Source organism: Anser cygnoides, chromosome 14 (genome assembly GCF_040182565.1).
Source record: "Anser cygnoides isolate HZ-2024a breed goose chromosome 14, Taihu_goose_T2T_genome, whole genome shotgun sequence".
NCBI lineage: Eukaryota > Metazoa > Chordata > Aves > Anseriformes > Anatidae > Anser > Anser cygnoides.
In genome coordinates, this window is record NC_089886.1 from 4,881,492 (window position 1) to 4,903,719 (window position 22,228).

General features: G+C 49.4%; 1 protein-coding gene across 1 annotated transcript in view; it reads right to left on the minus strand.

Moving 5' to 3' along the window:
• Positions 1–22,228, minus strand: part of COL23A1 (collagen type XXIII alpha 1 chain) — a 180,789-nt gene that overhangs the window by 31,222 nt on the left and 127,339 nt on the right. Inside the window, exons 4-7 of the mRNA XM_067005483.1 lie at positions 19,268–19,275; positions 15,629–15,655; positions 2,492–2,518; positions 365–391 (exon numbers count right to left, since the gene is read on the minus strand). Of these exons, the coding sequence (XP_066861584.1) occupies positions 365–391; positions 2,492–2,518; positions 15,629–15,655; positions 19,268–19,275 (89 nt within the window). The remainder of the gene's footprint in view (positions 1–364; positions 392–2,491; positions 2,519–15,628; positions 15,656–19,267; positions 19,276–22,228) is intronic.

Below are 22,228 nucleotides of genomic sequence, written 5' to 3' on the forward strand. Positions count from 1 at the left end.
GGATGTCGTGCAAACAGAGCGATGGAGCCCGCAGCCTTTCAGCTCCCTTGCTCTTGGAGGGAAAGCAAGAGGAGAGCTGTATGCCACTCCCCTACCCCTTGAGCAGTTAACCGCAAACCCTGCAGCTTGGACAAGCTTTAAGGCCATGTTTCTTCCTCCTAGATCTGTGCAGCTCTTTCTGCCCTCCCCTTCCTGGGGCTCTTCTGAAAGCAACCCAGGAACCTGCTGTCACGGCTCCACGTCCCAACCAAACACAGCGGCGATGCCATGCCGGCATACTGGGGCAACCCGAACTCAGAGAATCGCAGGAGAATAAGGGCATACAGCTGGTTTCTGAACAACCACATGCTACTGCAGTCTTTACCTTTTCCCCTTTTGGTCCTGGAGGTCCCTGGAAAAACATAAGAAGGTGTGACAATTAAGGACCAGCAGAATCATCAATACACATGCCCTTAGCCCAACATCAAAACCAAGGAGACTGCAAGAATTCACCATCCTGAGCCATGTTACTATTACTCTAAGTCATACACTGCTTCATACGACCAGGGCACTGCTGGGAAGCAGCGAGGAGGCTGTGCCTGCTCGTGCCGGGACCAGGGACCAGAGGAGGACAGGGGCAGAGCAGGCAGTGTGACAGCCGCTTGCGAACACGTGATGCTGAAGAGATGCGAGACATTTCTTGAAGTATTAAATCACTTCTGGAAAAACACATGCTCAGCATATCATTACAACAATTATACATCTGTTTGAAATAAACAAGGAGGATAGGCTGCTTTCTTTGGCCTATTTGCTGAAGACATAAGTCATATTCCCTCCACACAGCTTTCTGTACGACAGGCAGACAGAGACACGCTGCAGTCCCAAAGAGAAGCCACGGGGCCAGGCTTTGATGTGCCTGCTCTGCGTCCTTCAGGCACAAAAACATCGAGTCTCGGTTCAGGCCAGCCCATGGTGCTCACCAAAGCAGAAGCAGTACAAGGCGGCATGGGAAGGAGGCAGGTCAGCAGCATCTGCAGCCCTGCACAGCATCCCTCCTGCTGGCAATTTGGCTCTGAGCAAGCCTGCTGGCCCCTTGCTCTCATGGAAGAGATCGCAAGCAGTCTGGTTTGAGTTTGGATGTTTGATAAGTTTGCTTTTACATTCAGATTCTCCCTGTTTCTCACCCAGGGGTCTTGCTCCTGGCCCAACGTGCACGACTTCAGCCATTTGCATCCTCGTTGGTGCAAGAGCACGGTGCTGAGGCTTGCATCACGGCCAGTACGGGGTTCTGCTAGTTCAAAGCCAAGCCGTGGGTGCAGTGGTGGGAGCTGCCCTTCCAGCCTCTCCCCTCCCTGCCAGTGCCTTTTTTCTACATTTTTCTTTTCATTCACATTTGCCACCTTCAAGTATAGGATAAAAAAACAGGATAAAAAGCAACCTCTGCTATTACAAAACAACGTACAGCTATAACAAAATGCTCTCTAGCTGGCTAAAAATAAGTACCCGGAATAACTTTTCAATTGCAAAGACTGACTGACTTCTGCCCACTTTGGAAAAACAAACAAACAAACAAAACAACAACAACAAAAAACAACACGATTAGTTGAGGACCAAAGCTTGAAAAGATTTCAAATGGTGCCCTCTAGTGAACGTGGAATAAAGTGGGACTGGGAAACAAAACACCAGAGGTAGCCACGAGCTCCCGCAGCAACGATCTGCCTGAAGGATTCAGCGCTGGCCAGCGTTCTGCCAACAAAAGTCAACAAGGCTGTTTCTGTGAAAGCAGCGAGAAAAGAAAGGAGCACCTGAGCGTCCAAAGGGCTTCCGAGCAACAAAAAAGTCAAGAAAACAGCTCAGGAAACGAAGCCCAGGACGCTCCAGAAAGCACTGCATCACACGGTGCCAGGGAAGCTCGCCCCTCACTTGAGTGCTGCCTGCCCGCGCTCCTGTGGGGCTGAATAAAGGCAGCGTGGAAATGATTCTTGCCGTGACACCTCTGTGTGCTGCCAGCAGCCCGTGGCCAGCGTCACTGGTTTGCTTCTTCCAAGTAGCTAGGGCAGTCTGTTTCCCACACTCGGTGCGTGGCCCATGGCAGGACGAGCCACAGCCAAGAGGAGCCGTGAAGCTCGTCCCACCTCTGGCTCCAGCAGAGCACAGGAGATCCGTGGCCAAGCCTACTTCAGCCTGTCACCCCCAGCCACCAGCGCTCCAAAAAGACTCAAACTTGCAGATTTCCAAATCCAATCTTTGGACGAAAGACACTCAAACTTGTAGATTCCCAACTCCACTTCACCTTCGGCACCGGGATTGCCACCCTGTGTTCCAACCCTGCTCAGGGTTTAAACTTGCACAAGTTTCAGACCACAGACTAATTTTTCTAAATGCAGTCTTTCCAATAAACAGTTATATGTATAGAAAATATTTAGATTTGGATTATATTTGAGAATCTGTCCAGCCATTGCAGAGCAGCGCGAATAAAGACACGACACATTTGGCACTTGGTGCTACTTACTGGTTTGCCATCCAAGCCAAGGGGCCCCTGAAAAGGGAAGGAAAAGACAGCATTATAAAAAAAATAAAATTAAAGACCAACAATTTACAAACACAGCAATATCAGTCGTGCTCTGAAAGAGGCTCTAGATGCATACAGTACAATCTTTGGCTACGTTACTTGTATACCTAATCCTTCATGCACGCGGTCCAGCAAGAAGGTTGTCAGAAGCCGAGTAAGAGGCGACAATGTGCAGAGCACGAAGAGGCGTGAAAGGAAGCGACAGGGTTAGTGACAGGGACAGGGACGCTGCTCTGGCACAGCACTTGGGACTGCCTCAGGACTGTGAGGACTGAGAGTACACACACCTGGTTTGGTTAAAGTGAGGGGTGGCTGGGAGCAATTCGTAGCTGCCTCGGAGCTGAACTGGTTGGTTTCTGAACAGGACTTGCTAAAACCCTGCTGCGCTCCATGGGCAGCAGCTGTCGCCCCCAAACCATGCTGGTAAGTCTCTCTGAGGGGATGGGATGTCTTGCTGGAGGGGAAGGAAGGGTGCACCTATCCCACAGGCCGATACCTACGTGCTTTGCTCATCTGCAGCGACACGAGGCTGGAAACACGCCTGTATTTGTGGGGCCGAGCACTGAGCTACCCCAGCTCTCCCCCTGGTCTCCCTTTTTTAGGGTAGCTGCAGAAGCGCGCGGTAAATCCCTGTGGTAAGAGACTATTACCCCGTCGTTCCAGGCACGCGGTCCTCGATTAACACAAAGCTGCTGAATGTCTCGTGTCGTAGGAAGCCTTCTCGTGAGAAAGGATGGATGCGGGGAGAGGAAGAGCAGGTGCTCTAATGCCCACGGACAAACAGACGCAGCTACCCTGCCGCCAGCTGGGGCTGCGCAGAGCCAGGCGGGGATGAGGAGAAGCAGCACAAAAGCTGTGGTAGATCCTAGGAGAATGGCATTTCCCAATCCACTGCCTGCAGCCTAGGAACTTAAACCCATTCCTCATTTAAATCCAGAGAGGACTCAGCCCTGCAAATGTTTCCCAAAGAGATATGGACTGATGGCCGTGGGTCCGCACGGCACTGGGCCTCCTGCTTCCACCCCAAATTTCCAGCCCAGGCTGATGTGTGTGGCTAGGTGAGGACACGCTCGAGAGGGAGCCGAGGGGCTGTGCCAAATCTCTGGGCAGCACAGCCCGGCCTTCTGTCATCCCAAACACCAGCCCAGCGTCGCTGTCCTCTCTGCCTACCGCAAGCACGAGGGCTGTGCTTGTGAAAGGGAGCCTGGAGGTTAGCACATCCCACACCTGCATGCGCGTGAGCATCTTCACAGCTTGCTCTACAAACGTGCTGGGCTCACGTCTCCTCCCGCATGGAGGACTTGTCTTCTGTAAGTCTTAGGGGACTGTTTAGGGTGAACCTTCTTTTAATTTAGCTTAAATCTATGATGCTGAAATGGAGAAAAAAGAGAAAAAAAAAAAGACGTTGGCAAGAGGACCCTAACAGCTGCCTTAAAATAGCATCCTTCCAGCTCCCAGCTCCAGCCATCAGTAAGGAATAAATCAGTCTGCAGCAGCCGTGTGGCTGGGCTTGGGATATAAACCCTGGGATGTGCACAGCTCGATCGGGAGAGAGGCAAAGCCAGAGGACAGACATCAGTACCTGCTCTGCAAGGATGGGGGAGCGGGATGAAAGACATTCACCTGAAAATAACAGGGCTTCCTGTATGCACAACATTTCTGAATTTACCAAACGTAGATTATATTATTTACATGATGTGTGTTATTTCTTAAGAGGGACTACCAGTGAACAACTGCTACATAGCATTAATGAAAGTTACAGGTGAATGCAGTCATGTCCATCAACACAAAGGCTTTATGTGCAAATACACAGCTCAGCCAAACTACTCCTGCCCCAACAAACGCCCCTCCATACTTCACCTTACCATGTTTCTTTACATCATAACACTTGGGCAAGGCATCGGGTCCACCAAGTTTATTTCCCGAAACTAAGGCTGCTGGAGATGATTCACCTGAAACAGCCATTTGGTGATCTCCAGAGGAAAAAGCTGGGACCTGAGCAAGGAACCCCCAGGATGTCCGAGTTCTCCAAGAAGTAGAAGTCCCACGCATAAAAAAAATATTAAAAAAATTACAATAGCAATTCATCAGCTTCTAGCTATTCTTGTATCAGTCCACAAAGGGACATCCAGAAGGAAAAACAATGGCCTATTCAAAGGATGTTTGTTTGAGGGAAAGCATTTAATGCTCGAGAGAAACAATATTCATGGGGCTTTCAAAGGGGCTCCGGGCCAGCCGATCCGCTGAGCGGACAACGCTGGGACCCAGGCTCGGAAACCTTTGGTCAGCCTGGGCCGGGGACCCGATGGCCGTGCCCCACCACGGGGCTGCGGGAGCCAAGGCACCGCGTCGCAGAGCAGCCAGGAAAGTGCATGGGGAGGTGAGGGGACAGCATCGCAAACCTGGGCTCGTTTAATGCAATTTTCAGGAGCACCCATGTGTCGAGACCATCGTCATCTCTTCCTTGAATTCTGCCGTTTTAATTGAACAGGAAGCCATCTTTAGTTCGTTTGATAACTAAGGAACAGCAAATCGGCAACTCCCTATTCCCCCCTCAAAAGCCACCTCTATGTAAGTTTTCATTCTAGAGGAACAAAAAGCAATTCCACTTAAACGACCAGCACAAAGCTTAAGGAGAGGGTGAGCTCTCCGTACACCCTGAGCGAGAGGAGGCATTGCAGCAGCTTCGTGCTGGGATTTTTGCCCAGGGATAAGTTTCACTCGTGCCCTTGCCCATGCTCTACTGCAAGCCTTTTGCTCCCATTTCAGCTTCAGAGGAAGGGGATGTGCTCCGTTACAATAAAAAAAAAAAAAAGAAAAAGAAATAAGAGCCTAAAGAGCCTTTTTTTTTGGGTGTGTGCTCATTTCACAGCAAAAGCTCGGGAGGGTCAAGATGTAGCACCGAAATTTTTGCAGTGACAGGTGATTTCACCCAACGCTGAGTGCCTGAAGGCTTGGGAACAATTTTACGTTCACCAAAGAGGGAAGACGTGGAGCTTGCAAGCAGCTCTGATTCACGAGCAAAAGCTCTTGCAATAAGTAAACATTTCCCTGCTCCATCCCTCACCCTGCCCAGGGAAAGGCCGGGTGCCAGCCTGGCTGGCCAGCCCTCTGCCTTCCTCCTCCAGTGCCATCGCTGCTGCTGGTGGGGATGGACTCGCTCCAGCAACAGCGCAGGAACTTTAAGAGGAAAACATCGAGCGAAAATGCAGCCAGAGATTAAGAGGACAATCCTTCTGAGTTGGGAAATCTTCTCTCGTGGTTATTTTTAATGTTTCCTGCTCTGCTAAAAATTAGCACAGGGGTCGGAAGGAACCCTGCAGTCAAATTTTAACAGATTCAAAGGGCTGCCTTCAATCTCTGTCTCTGTGGTTTCGAAAAATCGTAAAATCTTAAATTTGAAAAGGAGGAAAGTGTCAGAACAAAAGGACATGGCAATATTTTAGCATCGCCGCGAAGGGCCCGGGGTCGCTGGGCGTTGCGAATGCCGCGGCTTGCAGCACGGCACAGCCAGGGAGCGGGGACCATCCCTTCCTATAGGCTGTGCCATAAATCCTATAGGCTGTGCCATAAATCTTCGTGAGAAGGATGGTGTCCACTGGCAACATGGTTCCTTGGCACATTTTTGCATTAGAAGAGAGCTCTGGCAAAGGCTGTGGATGAACACACCCATCCAGCCCCGGCTTTGCTGGCCAAAGAGAGCTTTGGTATTGCGTTGGTTTGTCCAGGACCAAGAAACCTTTGAGGTTATTGGGATAAATGGGGCAGATCTGGAGAGGTCACATCCCACCCCGCTCTGTGATGTCTGTGCTGTGGGTCACGGGTTTGTGCCAGCCATTACTCGGAGCAAAACCACACCAAACGTCACGAGGAAAGCAAAGAAAGCCAGCCAGGCTCCTCCGGCTTCACAACTGCAGGAAGAGAGGAGAAGAGGGACTGAGCAATGAGAAGAGGGACTGAGCAACGAAACCCGGGTCCTAACAGCACCTGAGAAGCGCTGGCACCAACTGCAGATGAACCGAGTACAAGAGAGGGGTGCTGCCGGATGTCACCTTGTCCCTCGCCCCTGTCACTGCTGCCTCTCCTCCTTCCCCAAAGCCTCAGCACAGGACCAAACCCACGTTTCTACTCCATCCGCCAGCACCACCACGAGAATCCTTCACCCTCCCAAACAACAGCATTTAAATGCACGCACAGAGGTGGCTGACACCCTACCGACGGCATACGTGAAGAGCTTACCTGGTGCACGCACCGACGGCAACGTCGCCGCAGGTGACAGCCGTGAGCCCAGGTCCCTCGGGGGCTTTTTGGGGTCCCCAGAAGAGGCCGGCCTGAGCCCAGGGCAGTGCCTGAGTCAGGCACTGAGACCCTTAAAGGCAGGGGGGCGTTCATGTTAATTATGGGGTGGGGGTGGTCTGACGGGGATGGGATCGCTACCAGGGGAACTGCCCTGCACTTGTGTCTATGGATGTGTGCTCACACAGTAAGAGAGTATATATTACTGTACACAATATAACATTTTACAGTACTATATTAGATATAGTATATATAAATTCTGTCAACGTGAACATGCTTATTAACAATCTTTGCTTAATAATTTACTCTGTTTGTTAATACGAAATAAAGCCACTTCAGTATAGTCCAGTTGAAATTCTCCTTTGGTTCACAACTGCACGCAAACCTTAAAAACTACTTTTTTAGGAGGAGACCTGCTGCGCCATGAGGGATACAAGCTTGATAAGGGCCAGGCGTGTATTAACAAACCAACCCCTCAACATCTGTGCTCTATTCCAAAAAATAAAAAAAAAATCTGTCCTCAGACTGCTGGGCAGCCTTCTGTCCGTTCTTTGATAGAAACAAAGCAGAAACGAGCAGTAATTTGCTAAAAACTTCACCCATAATGCAAACCAGACCGTGGGGCTCTACAAGACAGCCACCACCTCGGAGGCTGGGCTGGGCCACGCGGGGCACCCGGTGGCCGCGAGCCGCCCGCCGCACAGCCATCCTCTGCAAGGAGATCCCAGCGCCCTCACACAGGACACCGACGCTTGGGAGGGTTTCTGAAATGCTTCAAAAATAGAAAACAAGATAAAAACAAGCCCAGATCCTATTCTGAGGATGTTTTGGAGGCAGCCGGACCCTGTCCACCACTCAGCCCCTCTGTTGCATCAGCAGCGTAGGCTTCCTGGAGCACGACAGCTCCCAGCTCTCTTCCCAGATGCCAACAACGTTCATTGGGGGTTCGTTATGGAGATAAGGGACCTTTCCCCTTCAGTACCTTCCTCAAACACAAAACTAGCCTCCTTCCATCTGTTCACAGAACTCCCCCATTGTTTTGCTAGACATATTCTCAAAGACGCCCAAGAAAAATGCCTGGGAGCAAAACTAACGCCGACCAGTCCAAAGGGGTGGAGAGAAACCGCTGCGCTGGGGCCGCTCGCTCCAATTTGCGAGTGAGCCTGCTCGGACCGAACACACGGCAAAGCCAGAGCAGAGCCAGGGCTCACCTCTCCTCCCGGCACACAGGGCACCGAGGAGCCACCGTGACCGAGCCCCTCGACTCAGGGCCAGCTCCTGCTCCCCACGCTCAGGCACGCCAGATCACCGCATTTGTGCTGAGCGCCAGCTCGCAAGCAAGATCTCGCTCATCTGTGCATCACATGGCACCGGTTCTCTTCCAAAACAACAAAGTGCTTTTATGGAAGAAAGAGTCCCCTGACTTCCCCCAAATTTCTGAGGTTTAAATGAGTTCCATGTGTACCGTGCGACTGCTTCTCGCAAGCGCTTGGTGCCCAATTGGTTTTGGGGATATTTTGCATTTAATTTGCATTCAATGTCCAGCTAAGAGAGGAGACAGCCTCTGTGGTGGGAATGAAATTTTGACGTTGGGAAGCAATTGTTTTGGAGGAATACTGACATTTGAAGCAAACACTTCAGCCTCTTAACTCTCTTTGTATTCTTACCCTGCCAGTGCCATCCCAGCTCTCCAGCTGTACTGGGATTACTTCTCCCTTGTGGTTGATGAGCAAACTTCTTGGGTTTTCTCAGTTTTCTTCTGCCTACAAGCCAAACCTCGGTACCAGGTGGCTGTGTCCAAACATACCAGAGACAGACACAGATGCACTCGTACCCAAAGTGGTGAACCAGAGAAAACAGCGCAGGAAGCCAGAAACCAAAGCCCTGCTTCCACACCAGGCACTCGGGTAGCAAAGGACGTCTTCCACCACCCGTCCTTGCAGCCAGTTCCTCACCAAGCCTCCTCCTGCACCAACCAGGTGGGGCCCAGGCGGCCACCTCGAGTCATCCCCAAATTGCCACGTGTGCTTAGTGTCAAAAATCCACCCGTGCAACTGGAGCAGAAAAATCCTCCTTGCAGATGTCATTGGTGCCTAGCGAGGTTCTCTCCTCTGCTTGACCAGAAGGTGCTGGAAGAGAAATGGGAAGCCCAGAAGATAACTAAATGCATCTGCAATTCCTCTTCTGTGTGGGATATAAGGCAACTTTTTTTTTTTTTCTTTCCCCTGTGCAAGAGTTACCTCTAAATCAATAGAAAAATAAACAGCTGCCTTAAGAGCTGTTCTTTACAAAATCATTGTTGTCTCCACAGAAGAGAGCCAGTAAACAGACCTAACAGGAGAACACACTGGATGTGCTTTCCCTGCTTAAAGAATTTATCCCCGCTAGGCAAATAGTTATGCGAATTGGCCACAAAACTGATATTAAAATAAAATGAAAAAACTGAAACTAAAAAAGTTTGCCTTGTAAAATGAATGTTTGTTACTTCTGTCTTTTGGGATTCTACTGGGAGAAGTATCCTTGAAGTCTGAATATGTACGAATAAAGACACTCGCAAGAACAAACACAGGACTGAACCCTGTAATTAGGGGCAATAATTGTAGTTCAACAGTTACGACCTTGATGAAGGTCATAAGAAAACTAAGAAAACTGAGCTTCACAATGGCAACCATTTTGGAGATGGATACAAATTACATGATGCAGTTTTCGAAAATATCTAATGATGTCGGATATTATTTATTTTTTAGAATATGTGCATGCACAACAAACCAAAACACCCATGCAACATACAGGCACTCTGTGTCTGTACACGAGCTAGCACCCATGGTCTAGAAAGCGTCTGCCTATTGCAAAAGCCAAGGGAAGTCTGAGATCCACATGCTCTGCCCTACATAGCACGGTCTCCCGCTCCTGGCAGCCCTCCTGAAGGGTTAAGCTGCTGTTCCCAACACACCCAGCTAAACCCATCTCTTGGAGCTTTTTGGTAAACTCCAAGTGACCACAACAAGATGGAGAAACTCCCACGAAGAGTTGGCTTTGGCACGTGTTCCTCATTTCCTGCACATCAGCCTGCGTTCACAGCATATTTATGGGTCACGCAAACAGCTTACATGGACTTTCCCTTGCTGAATTATCTGTTAATTGAGGTTTTTAATTGCTTAGGGAAGAAACCCCAAAACTCATTTGATTGAAGCCCAGGAATGGAGATGCCACCAAAGCCAGGGCCGTGCTGCTCTGCTGTGCTGGGGTCTTGCAAGTGGAGGAACCAGCTTCCCTCCTGCATGTGCTCCCCCAACTCCTTCTCTCAGACATCAGCTCAGAAATAACATTTGGCTTCACTTTTTGTCTTGAAAATTAATTAAAACCAGAGTTTATCATCCTTACAAGTTGATTTCCAGCTCTAAGCACAACAGCTGAGCATTTAGCTCACTGCACAGAGCTCCCAAAATAGTTTCTGAAGATGCTGAGCTGCTTAGCCCCACCAGCTCCTTAGCTCCTTAGCCTGAGGTAGACCATAAATATGTGAGAATACCCCGTGCAAGAATATTTCAGTTGTGACTGAGCAATTATTCCTTGCAAGGTGCACCAGTGCAAAGTGTGTTGTTTTCAGAGACCATCCAGCACAGTGCCAGCACGCAACGAGGGTTCAAAGGGCCCCTATCACAAAGCACATCGTTAAAAAACAGAAAACGAGATGCTCTCCTTTACCAGAACTCCACTGACTCATCATGGTGTAGTTACTGGTCATTAGAAAAGGATGTTGTTACTCAATACTGAATTATTTTGAGTAAGAAGCTGCCTTACTTCTAAGCACACAGAACTTGAGGCGTTTTCCTTCCCTGCCTCCCTGAAGAGCTCCCACCTTTGCAAGAGATGGGCAGAACAACGCTGAGGCTCTTTCAGGCAACACAAATGATTTCCAAAATTCAAAGGCAAACATACGCTAGATGAACCAAATGAATAACACTCTGCTCAACTAAAAATAGATGATATTATTCCAAGGAAAACGTATAAAGTAGGAGACAACTCTGTTTCGTATCACAATTTTTCTGCAAAGCCTATTCCCAGCTCTGCTTTTTATTAATGAAGACATGCACATGAAGTAATTCGCCTCATTAATCAACTTCGTTCCTTTGGTTTCTTCCCACTTGAAGTGACAACTCTCCACTCGGGATGTCACGTTTGGATGCCGGAGTGGAGACTGACTTTGGGAGAGATGACTTAGAGGCAGATGAAACTCTTCAGAGACTTGGGCTCCAGAAGGCCTCTCTGGTGGATGGGAAGAGGGAAGGAAACGGTTTCTGGTGAGCAGCAAATGCAACAGCTCACTAGGGAAGAGGAGAAACACTGTGCAGGAGGACAGCTGAGTAGTTTGAAGGCAAGGAGAAAACCATCCCCACGTGGGGCAGGGGAACGGGACGAGGGCAGGCAGCTAAAGGCACCACCCAGCCACTGCGTCTTCCCTCCATGGATTATTTAGTTCCAGCAAGCGGCTACATAATGGGAAGATCCGCCTGCACCGAAAGGTCAGCTGGAAAGCCTCCTTCCAGTACAGCTCTTCCATCTGGTCCTCATTTTTCTGTTTTCCATCCTCCCCAGATGCGGCTGTCCGCGCCGCTAACGTAAGCAGCCGAGAGCACCCCTGCGCCAGCCCTCTGCAAAGCCAGCCCCTCTGCTCCTCCGCAGCTCTGAGGAGCAGTGTCCCCATCGCGCCGAGCACGCAGCATGGCGAGGTGAGCTGCTCGGCCATGTGGGTTCCCTCTCAGCCACTAAATCATGGGCAGTGCGGGGACAAGACCGGCTCTGATGCTGCCACCCTCCTGCTCACCCGCACCGCTGCTTCAGGGGGATCCTCATCCTGGAAAGCGCAGCTCGGGGCAAGTCCCAGGAACAGCCCCAGCGCCTCGTTCTGCCAGGCAAGAAACACATTTTGGTCGTCATCTCGGCTGCACATCTGCTTTTCTTCTGCTCCAGCACAGCTGTGCAAAAACTCCGAATCCAACTCTGGGGCTGCACTTCGGTTTGGGGCTGGGCACTCTTTTGGCAAACACCAGGAGTGTCAGCCAAATTTTGCTCATCAATCTGATCCAAAGGCTGCTGTCATCTCTTCAGAATACTGGCGAGGGGAGCACCAGAGGGAAACAATGAAGTTTGAGCAGCAGTAGCTGGTGTCTTGCCCACAGCCATGCTCAGCGATGCTTCCAGGGCAGCAGGGAAACCACAGCACCCACTTGTGCCCGCTCACAGCACGCACAGCAGGGACAGCCAGAGCCCCAGCACCGTCCCCACAGCTGATAGGAGGTCCCTGAGCCGGGTGCTCATGGACACAGCGATGCCCTATTCATAAAATGGTGCTGGCCCATCCACGGTCCCCCCTGGTGGGACCGGGCAGCTCACCGTGCATCCCCCTGCCCCGCTTTGCACCTCCTAACCCAGTCCTCGCAGCACTCTGCCTGCCTGGGGCCAACCTGCACACAAAACGCTGTGTATTTCTTGGCAGGGCAGCTGTGGCACTGCCTTGGTCCTGCATTTCTTAAAGCCTTGATAGAAAATGGCTCATTGGGATCTCCCGTACATAAATGCCCCCCGTGCTGCAGTCACTGGCTACATTTCAGAGAAGCCACAGCTTCCCAGTGTGTGCTCTGGACCTTCTGAACAGAGATGGTTGAGACTTCATCCTCCTCATCTCATCCTTTTATCCAAAACACGGTAGCAGGTTCTCTCCTTGCTGCCTTCCCTGCGAACACACCAGTGGTGGGACGGCGCAGCCTCCACTGTGTTGTGCAGCCCAGAGCAGACTTTGTCACAGGAGTTTAGAGAAGAAATATATTAGTTATCCAAGTTATTAAGAATGACATCCCTGTCCCTCTTGATCCAAAATTTGCAGGTGAACATCCCAGAAAGGCCTGGAAGCAGGGACTGTGGGGCAGCAGGCGGTCACCTGCTCCAGTCCCAGCAATATCCTGCACGTGGCTGCAGGTGACGATGACATCCAGCACAGAAGAGCGAGATGGGAACTGAACACCGGGGCCAGAGAGACAAAAGGGCCCCCGTGCCCCCCATGCAGCTGCACTAACACAGCTCAAAGGCTTGTCCTGACCAGGGTCGTGCCTGGCCAACGAGCCCCAGCTCACTGGGAGAAACAACCTGAGCCGCTGCACTTAAAGCCCGTAACTGCAGAGGGCTCCTGCTCTATTTCCACTTCGTTCACTTGATCCTGATACTCAAAACCAGAAGGGATTTAGAGCAAGACTCGTTATTGTTGGCACATGCTTAGCTGTTGAACATAAGTCTAAAAGCCCAGCTGGATTAAAAGACCTGCTCAAACCGTCTAAGAGCCTACCTGCTCTCCCTGTTGCTGGGGTAGCTGAGCACCTTCTGGGCTTCGCACGTCAATGCTCTGAACCCTGCAGACCTGAGCGGGGAAGGGAGCTGACAGAAGGCAGAATCACAGCTTTCAGAAAAGAAACAGAAAGACTCCCAGTGCAATCCGCAGCGCCCTCGAAGCATTTGGTAGAGCAGAGGCACACGTACAGCAGCGCACGTTCATGCCTTGTCACCAGTCATCAAAAATGCTCGCTTTCCCTTAACCTGCCCCAATATCAGAAGTTCACAGTAAACTAACCCCCACAGTCTCCTGTCAAATTTGGCTGAAACTGGGGGGAGAAAGGGAGAAGACAGACCTGTGCACCCCTCGGTCCATACAAAGCTACACTAGACACGTTGTGATCCACATTCCACAGGATTTCAAAACTGAGATGAACAAGACTGGAAAAAATCAACAAACCCAGGTCTGCTACTGCAGTAATAGTAGGGCATGCCGTAACCCTAAAAATAGAAACCAGTTCTCTGGGGTTTATAAAACAATAACGAACCTACAGAGCTCATAAAGTAGAAATTGTTTCTGCAGTAAAGTTTAATTTTAGGGCCCATACCCCCCCCCTTATGATGTTAACTATCAAAAGATTAAAAGCATCTTATGAATGCTATTTTGTCTTCGGGCCTGTTTCTAGAGCTCTGATTCACTTCATCCGAGTAAAGATTCAATTATTTTCAACTCGCTTAAACACCAGCAGCTCAAAAAGAAAATCAAAGCGCTGCTACCCAGGAGGTGGAAGCGTTACCACATCCATCTCTGATCCCAAACGCCATTTAATTTCCACTTTACTTCTGCATTTGCTCACAGTTCAAGTTTTACGCAATTTTGGTAAGGAACTGCAGAAAGCACGGAAGGAGGGAAATTTTAGAAACGATCAGGAAATGCGTGCAACAACGCACAACATCCCTGCATCCGCTCACAGGACTGGGTTGAGGTTTGCCACATTAGAGACACCTCCAGACGTGCCAGTGCCCGGCTCCATCCCAGGCAGCGCCCACCCACAGGCAGCGCTCTCCCAAGAGGACATCCAGAGCATCACCCCTGCAGCGCAGGCTGAGCTTTGGAGCCCTGCTCACCCCCCTCCGCCAGCCCTGAACTCTTTAACGGAGGCAACCACAGCTGGGATGAGGACCAAACCCATCTGCTGAATTTTTACCTGCTCAGAGTTTATTTGATCAGCCTGAAGGGAACTAATTAAATCAGTTCGACTAAGCAACTGGATGTAATAAAGTCTCTCCATATGCTTTTGCTGAATTAGACTCTGAAGTCTGCTTTATGCCGAGTTTCGCCCTTCAGGTATATGTATTGCTTTGGAAATGCAATTATTATCACCTCCTTATTAGATAAAGCTACTTAGTGCAGCCACAGGCACGTAGGTGCAGTAACTCGCTGTTTGCTGGGCTGGGCTCACACGGTTCTGCACAGCCAGGAATAAAACCAGCATCTGAGCTTGTCCGGACTGCAGGTCCCAGGGAGCAAGGAGAGAGGGGGTGAATGAACAAATCTTTTAGCAATGTTAAAGCTGTTTTCCTAGTGCACGTGTGGCGGCAGAGCTGGAGGTCACTGTCAGCCCTCAGCACCATCCAGGAGAGCTGGAGCAGCAGCACAATCCCTCACCGGGACCTGGACTCAGCACAGAGCTGGGGCCACCCACCAGGACAGGCTGGGGCGCGTGCTCTGTCCTAGGGAAAAATTGCTATTTCATCTCAGCATTTCTGATTTTCAGAGCTCCACAACCCAACCACAGGCGCAAGCTTTGCTGGAATGTCACCAACACAGAGAAGAAGGGGGCAAACCTACCTCCGGTCAAGGGCACTGCTCATCCATCAGTGGCTAGCCACATCCTGCAAGAGCAGGAAGCCACCCTAAAACTGCTGTTAAATGGGCCGATCGAAGCAAGGTCTCCCCCCTTAAACTCAGCTCCCAGCAAGCTGCTTGTGCGTTTTTGAGCCCTCCTTGCTCTGCCAAGGCCCCACGGGCACGGTGAGCCCCCTGGTGCAGGCTGGTGCTGCTGGGGGAGGCAAAGCCCCGTGTCCCCCCCTTCCTGACCTCCGTATGGCTTCTCCTCCAGCCCCTTACACCAAGCTGCTTCTCTCACAAACGGTCGGTGGGGCCCCAACCTACTGTGAAATTCATCTGAAATTCATCGCCACTGAAAAAAACATGAAATACCATGAAAGAGTTCGAGCCTTTCACCTGTGTAACCATTACTGGAGAATATTGCATAGGTTCCTGAGTTTCAGGGCTGAACTTCTCGAAAGGCTATCACTGATGAAGAGGGAGGAAAGAAGGCAAAAAAAAGATCAAGACACGCAAAGAAAATCAAGTGTCATGGAAAAGTCAGATAGGACCACAGAGTGCAGATTAAAAGAGAATAAAAATAAAAGGAATAGCAGAGTTACCGGATAACCATCGCGTCCTGACTGCCCCTGTGGTGGGGAACAAGCAAGATAACAAGTCAGTCAATGCACCCGTAGCAGCACGACAGCACATTGCAGCAGGTAGGATCGGGGGCATCAGCTCCCCAGCTGGCCCCAGGGCTGAGCTCCCTCCAGAGGAACCTCTCAGGGAAGTTTTCCTCTCAGAAAGGTCACACCTACAGCCCATTTCCCCAGACTTCGACCTTGCGCTTCACTTTGGCTACTTACCGAGGGTTTCGCCAACTCGCACCCAACCCTGCTGCCCCAGCAATCGGCCAGATCCTGGCCGTGCACCCACAGCTCCATCCCACACGCTGGGGAGAGGTTTCACTGCTGACTGCTGAGTGTTAAACTCCTGCTGCAGCACCTGGGCCAGTGCAGGTTTCCCCCTCTCAGACCGATTCATTTCCTCGAGGATGAGGCTCTCCCAGCTAAACCTCACCTCTGTTTGCAATGAAGCAGAAAGAAGAGGATGCTATGGGGAGAGACCGTAAGTCATTAACAACACCTGCAAGATCAGCAGAGAAAAATACAACCCACCCAGGGTATTTCGCCTTTTCTTCTCCCCTCGGAGGGTTCCCAAAGGCATTTACAGCTCGAGCTGCTGGAAATACACCAGGAGCTATGCTGGCGGCACTGCACGGGGCTGCAGAGAGCCTGCTGCAAGCCAGACGTAAGGCAGATATCCGGGAAGGAGCTGTTAAGCATTAGCTGGTACACAAGTAGGCAGTAAAGCTTGTGTCTGGTACAGCAGTGTCATGTGCTACTATAAACATAGGTTATGTCAGCGTGCTGCAGATACGCAGGGAGATTCATCCATTTCTTATGGCATGAGCAGCTCTGGCAGCTGGCTCCTACGCGGTACGGTGGTTCTCGCTTCTTGCTAAGTGCCCCGAAGCTTTGAATGCCTCCCGCAGCATTATTGATTCATCCAGAAACAACACTGACTTCAACAACCACCTATTTAACAAATTACAGTCTTGGGATAAAACGTACAGTGAGATTTTTATGGAGACGTATGGCACTGGAGCACACACACAAATAGGAAACACTTGTAACTCTCTCGCTGGTGAGCTCCCCAGTCAGCATGCTAATACATAAAGTGTCTGTTAATATCTGGGACTGTAAATGTTTAATTACACTATGTGGTAAGTCTATCCTTCAATTGTAGAAATTTCCTACCCAGCATGTGATTTTAATACCCTCTGAAACAGAGGTTTTATAGCACATCGCAGCAGAATACCCCTCGCTCACAGACAGGATGATCAATCATCCAACAGCCACAAATCCTGCACCACAAATTCTAATAATTTCATATACACAGCTAGCTTATGACAGCCAAAATGAAATACCAGAACAACTGCTACCAGGGAACAACGGAATTGAGGATACAGTTTTAGCAGCGTGTGATGCCGTACATGTAAGATGTAATCAACTCCTTATGGCCAAAATCAAGAAACAGAAGAAACTAATAGAGTTAAATGCAGTACTGTTGAAATAAAATAATATTGTGGTTCTGTGGGTTCTAGGACTTTTATTATATATTATGTTTAAAGAAGTCCCTGGCAAACCCTACTTAAACTAAAAATGCAGGATTATTATTATTTTTGTAAATGAACTAAAACAGGAGTTGTCTCTTAAAGAAGGGCAAGGGGAGAGAAAAATGTCTTGTTTGTGTTAAATCTCCCCTGCGCTCCCTTTGCAATTCAATCGTGCCGTGGGAACCAGGAAACGAAACCAAGGAGAGACAAAGAAAAATTAGGAGTGCGCCATATGTTGCCTACGCCGCATACACCAGAAGTGAGCAGAGCACACGTGAAGAAGCGTAACACAGTTAGCCGTGTGTGGGCTGATAACAGCCCCTGGTAACAGCAGGAGCAGAGCTGAAATGGTTAAATAAACCCATTTTAAATAGCCAAAGTAATTTATGAGAAGTCCCTTCAAAGACATATATATATATATGTATATATATGGAGATTTGAATAGCCTATATCCTCTTCATTTGTAACCTGCCACTGAGCAAGAAATTAAAAATACTTTTCAAATTAAGTCGAATTGCATGAGCTGCAGAGAGGAATGACACCACCACCCCGCAGAAGCAGCGCAGGGCCCGGCCCCAACGCCCGAAATGCCCCCCGGCAGCACGCGGCTGCAGGACTTTACCCCATTCCCCTTCGGATGGTGCTCGCCCCGTGAATGCCCCCAGAACCAACATTTCACAAACCCACGGAGTCATTTTTATTGTGTGGGTAGAAAGGCTCTGTTGCAGTTTTTAATTACGGAATATTTACAGGAAAATTAATTCATTGACAGACTAAGTTTTGGAACACAAACTAATAGGGAAAATTCGTTTGTTTGCGTTTCTCGAGCCAGTCAGTATCTTGGATTTATTGCTAGTGCTGGGCACAACTTTTAGTGCAAATGTGTTCAGATCTCAAAGAACGGTCAAGTCCAAGCCATTAAGTCTTAAATTTCCCTGATTTGCTTCTTCAAAACCTGGCCAAATAATAATTTAGCTCAACTCCCTCTTTGGGCTAAAAAAAATAAACTTGAAATAGAAGCAAAATTTCCAAGGGCTAACAGCCATGAACTAACCCCACCGGTGGCGGCGTCCATCCCAGGAGAAGCACAGCCATGGCGCTGTGACAGCCCCTGTGCTCCACATGCATTTCCCTGTCAGCTTTTGGCCTCTAAACAGATGTACAGAGCTGGAAATTAATTAGCCCAGGAATACTTAGCAAACTTATTTTTTCCTGAAACAATCCTGTTTTAACCCAGTGAGGCTCTATAAGAAGAGTGACGTGAAGAAACATCTCTGCTAATGCAACGGTGAACAAGGGAACACGCGGCTGCCAACAGCCTGCACCTCTCCTCCTCCTCCGGCTTTGGGGAAGAAAGGTAGAAGGAAAACAGAAGCACCTAACGCCCATAAATTCTCTTTAAAAATCCCTCAGCAGCTGAGAGGGCCCAAGCGAAACGCTGTATTCTCGCTCCAAAAGCAGTGGGAGAACATCAGATTTGGATGTGGTGGTGGCACAGCGCAAGGCACGTCTGAACATTTGGAAAGAGGAGTTGACACATTTTCAACTATTACCCCTTCAAACAACAAATTCCCCATAAATTTTCTGGTCGCACTGGGAGGAATGCTCGTTACTCTCCCCAAGACTTCAAAGAGAAGCAAGCGAGCTACGTCTTTCCCTCCAGCCCCCTTTGCGAGCCTACCAAACCCATACTAAGCGATGGAAACGCAACAGATAAGAAAAGCAAGACAGAGCTTTAGGACTAAAAATCCCACCAAAACGTTAAAATATTAGTACAGCACTCGTTCAGCTAAATGGAAGCTGAGTAAAGACGCTCTAGAGGGAAAACTCTTTACTGAATATTTGCTTGGTTTAAAATTACTGGAAGTCCCCGAGGGCAGCAAGTTAAACATTTAAAAACTCCCCCCACACCATTTGTCTACAATTGTGAAAAAAATACAGCAGCATCTGGTACCAATTGTGCTGCCAGACACACCTCTACCAAAAAATGCTGTGCTTTTGCAACGACACAGAAAGGAAGGGGAGGGGGAAGGGGCAGCCTTAACTTTGTTGATCCAACAGTAAAATCCACGATACTTACTGCAGGTCCTGGAAAACAAAAAGAAAAACAAAGAAAAGAGTCACTTAATTATGAAGTATAATCTACAAAAAAAAAAAAAAAGCACATAATAGGGGAAAAATCAGGAAGTCGCAGTACTTCTCGGTTCAGTCCCAACGCGATGACTTTCTGGACGCACTCAACACCACCCGCCCGCTCCCGTGCGGGACCGTCTCACCCGCTGGTGGCAGGGCAGCACTTACAGCAGCCGTGAGACCCCGTTCCTACACCCTTTTCCCAGCGTGACTCCCTCCTCTGCCCCGTGCGAGGCCCTGGGCACTTCACGAGGCATTGCTCACATTCAGCACCCAGAGCGCCACGTGCAACCACAGAGCACCTGGTGAGGATGTTGCTACGGCTGCCCTCGAGTCCGGAGCGATGCACAGATCCCAAATGTCACTGTCATTCAGGCCCCCGACCTCAAAACATGTCACAACAACCAAGCTCCTGCACGTGCAGGATGCTCTGTGCATCCTGCTTGGGGGCTTTGCCGTGCTCGGAGCCAGCTGAGCGGCTGATGCACGATGCGTTAAATCCAGGGGGAAAAAAACATCTTCTACATTGGGTTTGCGTGTACCGGTATCACAGCCTGAAGCTGTGGCTAGTGGCAGTTAATAAACAGTAATAAATAACAAAAATTTGCGTTCCCCTGCAGGGCAGGGGTCCCCGCCACGTGCCAGACGGATTCCTGCAGCTTTCCCAGCGTTCGCCCTGCTCGGCGCTACCCGGAGGTGAATGCTGAGCCCCCGGCCTAATGCAAGCCATGTTTCCCTCCCGTTTGTGAGGCATCCTAAAGCTCTCCGATTTGGGCTCCTTCATGCTCCATTTCCCGTCTGATCCAAACCAGAAACAAATCACAATTAAAAAAGAAAAAAATGTGGGAAAAATTAAAACGGACGAAAAAACAGCTTTCTTTGTCGCGTATTATTCTATAACATACAACGAGAAGCGTGTTTCAGGCTAACACATACTCAATGTTTTTAAAGTTTGTTTAAAAAAATCGTATGTTGAAAAGCTAAATAAGAAAACCCCCGAAAGCCTGAGAATTAAGACTGGGACCAGGGAACAACGGGCAGAGCCTGCTGCCAAAAATCAGCCCAGTAACCCGTGTTTCTCAGCTTAACGTGGCCAGCTCTGCACGCAGCCAAGAGCATGGGGGGCACGGAGAGGAGGCGACGACCTCCAGATCTGTCCCCTACCCAGGGCCAGCCAAGTTTCAGTGCTAAAATTCACACGGGCTATTAGCGTGCCTTCTTTGGTTTAATTTCTTGTGAATACAGAAGCCAATGGATCTCGGCCAATTTATTAACTGAGAATCATAAACCTGATTTATTAACTCCCTTATATGCCAAGCTACCCACAAAAGCCCTTTTGTAGAAAAGTAAAAACTAAGTCTCAAATAAGAATCGGCCAGGAAATTATTTTAATATGGGATTTCAATCAGCTACCAATTATAATCTCCTTGGAATTTGCTGCCTTTTTCCTTTTTCCAGCTACCGTTTTCTCCCAGCGCATGCAGGCAAGCGCTCCTTTAAAATGCAAGGCTCAAAGCTGGGGGCTCTCTGTAGATGCCACGGAGGATGCTCCCCAGGGACGCCTGGGGAGTTAGGCTCCTCTTTAGCGGCAGTCACGGCCAGTAAATCTTCACTAAGGCTTAAAGTGAAACCTATTGAACCAAACTTGTTTCCCCTCTAAGAACAACATCACGTGCTGGCTTGCAGAACGTATGTTTTCTAAAAGCTCAGCCACAAGACGGCTGTCTCCTGTGGAAGCAAGTCAAGCGTTTTGCGAGGCAGCGGCAAACAGAAGCTCATTGCGTGCCAAGGGGCTGTCCCCGACCCGGCCACCTCCTAGGTGCAGGCACACGGCACAGGGCACGTGCTCTTCTCAGAGAAATTCGCCAGAATTCCCTGCTAATAATTTTGAGTAGATCGAATATTTTTAAAGCCCTAACGAATGAAACCAGTTAGAAATTATTATAAGAGTTGGAAATAGCTTTTGTACATCTGAAATTTGATAACAAGTAAACCTAGGGGCTTAGTTCAGAAGGAAAAGGAGGCAGACAAAATAAGTTGCAATGCATAAAATTTGGTCTATGATTGGTTTGCTGTAGTGAGGGAAATTTGCCACACTTTTCCCATTACGCACAGCACGTTACTGCTGTGCTAGGGGACCAGCTAGGCTCCGAAACTGCCAGGGCACGGAGGTGCTTGGATACACCAAAAGATTCCTTAGGAATCTGAACAGTTGTGCCAGAGGGAGGGGAAAATAGAAACTTTTACAACTAAGCGACCCAGATTTCCTGACTGACTGCCATTAACGTTACTCTGCATACCCAAAAACTCACGAATGCCCACACAAATACCTCCACAGAAACACGTGCTGCGCGTTTATACACACAGCTACTGAGCTAGGATGCTGCGAGGGGAGCAACTAAGGCATGGACAAGGAGGAAGGGGACAGCTGCAGCACGCAGAAGTCACGGCTCAGCTTTGCACCCCTGGGAAGGAGCGGCTGTCCCTGCCTGCTGGCCTCGGTAACTCCTCTCCGTGCCTCAGCGCGGGCGCACGTTCTAGCAAAGAGGCTTGCTGCTGAGAGCAAATGTAGGACAGATGAGGTTTTTCCTAACGCTCGGTAGAAGCCAAAGCACTCCTCCATCTACGATGGCGTACGCACACGAACAATCATGGCAAAAGCGCAGGGAGCGCTGGAAATTCCCAAATAAATAGAAAGCCCTCTATGATTTACTCGCACGCACACATGCGCTGACTGAATAAGAACAACTGGACGTTTACGGTTGTACAATCGCATGGCCAAGAGGCTTGGAAGAGTCTTAATGGGTAAAATATGGGGCTTAAGTACGTGTAGGGCTGGGAGAGAAGTCATGTTTCTCTGCACAGAAACTGCTTTGCTCTCGTTCCTTAAAAAGAGCTTTAGAGTCTC